The sequence below is a fragment of the Penaeus monodon genome, chromosome 13, assembly GCF_015228065.2.
Source record: "Penaeus monodon isolate SGIC_2016 chromosome 13, NSTDA_Pmon_1, whole genome shotgun sequence".
Taxonomy (NCBI): Eukaryota; Metazoa; Arthropoda; class Malacostraca; order Decapoda; family Penaeidae; genus Penaeus; species Penaeus monodon.
Genome location: NC_051398.1, coordinates 8,928,948 through 8,933,588, shown reverse-complemented (window position 1 = coordinate 8,933,588; position 4,641 = coordinate 8,928,948). Strand labels below are relative to the sequence as shown.

The following is a 4,641-nucleotide window of genomic DNA, read 5'->3' as shown; positions in this document are numbered from 1 at the left end:
TTACGGATTACCGAATAACTATGTATATTAGGAACGGTAATAACGCAATACAGCCCTAAACTAAATGCTTGCTCTAAACGTGTTTCCAACATGTTTTGAACGAAAGGGGTTTGTAATGAAAAACTTTATACTTTACAATAATACTTTATCCACAAAGATTCCCCTTTATGTTTATATAATAGAAAATCGTACGATGAAAAGGCTCTAAAAGGAAAATATGTAATCATAACACGTAATGAAACGTTTTAAATCCATTGTGCATCTTTAATTCGTCTCTAAAATCAAAACAGAATGTATCAACGGAAATATATAACGGTTACTCTGTATGTAAAATCAGAACGAAATATCAGTCAAAGTGTAAGTTCGTAATCCTCATAAATAATAAAACATTTGATAGATTAAATCTTAAACGTAAAAAAAGAAAAAAAAATCGAAAAAAAAAACATAAATCAACAGTCTCAATGAACGTTATAGAAAGCTATATTGTGATACGCTTCAGTAGACAATTTTTTTTTTCGAATGATAAAAAAGGCGCCACTTTTGAAATGCCTTTTGTTCCCCCCCCCCCATCTCTATTGAGACTGAGAGATCAGGTAAAGAAAGAGAAGAAGAAGAAGAAGAAGAAGATGAAGATCTAAATGGAGGAAAGAAGGATATAAAAGCAAAGGAAGAAGAAGAAGAAGAAAAAAAGGAAATGATGATGATGATGACAGTAACAATAATAATAACATTGATAATAATAATGATAATAATAATAATAATAATAATAATAATAATAATAATAATCTGGACAGAGACAAAGAAGAGGTGAATAGGTAAGGAGAATGAGAAGGAAAAAAAGAGAAAGACGGAGATGAAGGATAGGAAAAGAAGGAGAAGGAAGAGAGAGGAAATAATAACAATGATAACAATGATGATAATGAAAATAATAATAATAATAATAATAATAATAATAATAATAATAATAACAATAATAATAATAATAGTAATAATAATAACAATAATATTAATAATAATAATAATAACAATAATAAGACAAAGAGGAAAGGTGGATAAGAACGAGAATAAGAAGGAGAAGGAAAAAAGACAGTAAAGAAAAAGAAAAAATATAAAGCAAAAATTGTGATAAGAGAAAAAGGGAAAATACAAATGATAGAAAAGAAGTGAGTAATAATGTAGAAAAAAACAAGGAGAGAAAATATACATAGAGAGAGACAGATCGAGAGAAATATTAATAGAAAAACACTGGAGGAGAATCCAGAATATCTATAAAATAAAAAGAAAAGAAAGAAAAAATCTTATTAAAGATTTTTTAATCAGAATTAAGAAATTTTGTTGACACAATTAACTAAATTGAGTTCATTGTGAAAATTGTCAAAAGATTCACATGTGAGAATAAATATATCTCTTGTGCTTTGAAGTTAATAATTTTCATTTTTCCCTTTTTCTACAGTACACAGCTAACTGCTATTATCAACGCACAAACATACGGTTATAAAACACAGGAAATGTCAAACCTTGCCTGTTTATAAACTGAAAGTGTAAATGTTGTGAAAGAAATTATGTATGAAAAATGAAAATTGTTTTTCTGTCAGTTTTGATTTCTTGTTTCTTGTTTCACACACACACGCACACACACACACCCGCACACGCACACACACACACACGCGCGTACGCGCACGCACACGCGTACGCGCGCGCACACACGCACACACACACACACACACACACACACACACACACACACACACACACAAAATTCAACTTCCATTTGAACCAACAGCAACAACAAAACCCACTGATCCACAAGGCAAGAAAAAACAACAATATGATGCAATTAACATTATAACACATTTATATAAAAATACAGAAGCAACAATAGGAGAGTCGAGGAGAGTAAGAGAAAACTACAAAGTAAGTACACAGTATTTTTAATGACCATCAAGACTGAAGTACAAATTGTAAAAGTTACCAATGACATTCTTATAAAAATGTCTGTGCCAACAATCAATACAAAAAATCGCTGCTACTACAGAAAGGTAATGAAAAATATGCAGATCATGATCCATCACACAATCATTACATCAAAACAATATCAACTGATCCCATCTTTGATTGATTAACAGTTACATAGAAAGCGGATTACAGCATATTGAAAAAATAAATACATATAAAAAAATCCTAATTTTAGTTTGTCATTGACTACCAACTCTCAACAATGACTTACTGTGTTGTGTAACATGTGAAAAATACAAGATACATACACTTCCTCACTCACACACTGTATGCACATGCACACACAAACACACACACACACACACATTTTCTCCCAGGAAAATTGATCTTTTATACTGGGATGTCACTATTTCTAACATGAATACCACTCATATATTACCCACATTATTTATGTCGGAAATCACTTTTTTACTTATATTTTCAATACTTCCTACTGAAAAAAAAGTCAATTCAATGAACTGACAATGAATGCCCACTTATTTTCAATAATAGATCTTCAATTGTTGAAATATCAAGAGTAAGCAAACAAGACATACAAGGAATTAAATGAGTATCCTGTTATTGAGTGTTAAGCTGCACCAAAGAAATATATACTATATAAATAAATACAATAAAAATTGGCCAACATACCTTTGTATTAAAAAAAAAAAAAAACATAAAAAGTCAACTTTACTTTGGCTTAAATATCTGCATACGTTAAATGTATTCAAATTGTAAGTTCAGTACTATTACATTTCTAATAACACAAAGAATCTAAATTAAGAGCAATTGACATGAGATTATTGCATTTCACAACTTAAACATGACTGCTAGCTGCCAAGAAGATTTACATAAAAAAAACACACAAAAACTTACAAGTACAAGCTCTGACACACATATACAAACATGTGGTATACGTGTAAATGTACATACTAGGTACACACAAAAATATACGCCATCACGCACGCACGTACACAAACTCCTTGCATTCTGATTCGCTTCTGAGGATAAGTACACAGCTGACATTACAGGGTTTTGACAACATACACTTACCTTGTTCCTTAATATATACATTTGGCACTACAGACAAAGAAAAAAAAAATTCTTAGGAACATTCTGAGAATACAGCATAATGTATTTATTCAAGGGGAGAAAAAAAAATTCCACTGCAGCCTACTAAATTATCTAATCCCTAACACTTATGCACACATTCTAGAAAAGCCAGTAAAAACACCCATCCACACAGTGACATGTTTCCTCACTTAATTAACCACAGAGGTAGCTTTTTCTTATATGGAGTGGTTTGAACAAAAGTTTCAAATTGACTTAAAGTGTCACGTTGTTTGCTTTTGCAGTGAGATTCGAGTTATTCTTGGGAAAAACGTGATCAACACATCGCTTATTTTAAATGCCTATAATGAAATCCCTTTTTTTTTCTTATTATCACTTTTAAAAATACTAAATGAGAGATTTTTTTTTTTCAATTATTATAATCTTTTAAATCCTTTGAAAGTAAAATATACTTTAAAAATACCATCTATTAATACTACAATTTTATGTCCAATTTTCCAATTTCACTGCAAAATGATCTCTTTCAATACAGAGTTTGTTATATTTTATGAAGATTTAAAAAAAATCTAGGAAAATTGCACAACAGATCCACTAGAGGAGGAAGACAGACAGAAATAATGAAGAGATTCCTACAACAAAGAGATATGACCACATCACATCTGACAATGAACGAATATCCCAAAATATACCGCAGGTTGTTATTAAGAATTAAAAAAAAAAGAGCCAGAAAACAAAAAGAACACAAAATGAAGGGTACGCCTGGAACGACTAACAAACTGACACCTCGTCTGTTTCGACCGTGCCCTGCGGACTTAATCCTTCTTCTTGGGCTTCTTAGGGTTACGTGAGCGCGACTTGGCCTTGCAAAGAGGACAGATGGGTGCATTGCGGTGAATCTGCTGGTGGCAACTGAGGCACGATTTCATTGGGGGCGGCTGTTGTCTGTGGGAAAGAAATGGCTGTGAATCTCCAAGAACCCTGCACTGCTTGTCTTTATTCTTCAGAAGACCCATTGCTTGAAATCCAATACAACAGTCACTCAGAGTTATTGGGGGGAAGAGGATACGTGAGGAGGAGGAGGAGGAGGAGGAGGAGGAGGAGGAGGAGGAGGAGGAGGAGGAGGAGGAGGTGGAGGAGGAGGAGGAGGAAGGAGGAGGAAGGAGGAGGAGGATAAGGAGGTAGGAGGTAGAGGAGTAGGGGGGGGGAGGAGGTAGGAGAATGAGAATAAGGACAAGGAGGAGAAACAGGATGAAGAGGAGGAAGGGGGAGAGGGAGGGGAGGGAGAGTGGAGGAGGAGGAGGAGGAGAAGCAGGATGAACAGAAGGAAATGAAGAGGATGTGGATGAGAAGAAGAAACAGGATGAGGAGGTGAAGAGGAGGAAGAGGAGGAGGAGGAGACAGGGAGGAGGAGGGGGAGGAAAAGGAATACAGAAAGAGGAGGAGGAGTCACAGGAACCAACAAACAACATCCAAACCACTAACCTGAACGCCGGAGTTGGGGGACCGGGTGGGGGAGGAAGGGGTCGCTGGTCGGCCTTGTGGGGGGTAGCTCTGAGGGGTGCCAGAGGGGGTGCT

At 34.7% G+C, this 4,641-nt stretch overlaps 1 protein-coding gene across 2 annotated transcripts in view; it reads right to left on the bottom strand.

Moving 5' to 3' along the window:
• Positions 1-1,915: 1,915 nt before the first annotated feature.
• LOC119580099 (zinc finger C4H2 domain-containing protein-like) overlaps positions 1,916-4,641 on the bottom strand; it is a 12,788-nt gene continuing 10,062 nt past the window's right edge. For both annotated transcript variants that reach the window (XM_037928021.1, XM_037928022.1), the window contains exons 4-5: positions 4,549-4,641; positions 1,916-4,008 (exon numbers count right to left, since the gene is read on the bottom strand). The exon at positions 4,549-4,641 is cut by the window's right edge. In XM_037928021.1, the coding sequence (XP_037783949.1) occupies positions 3,879-4,008; positions 4,549-4,641 (223 nt within the window). In that variant the 3' untranslated portion in view covers positions 1,916-3,878. The remainder of the gene's footprint in view (positions 4,009-4,548) is intronic.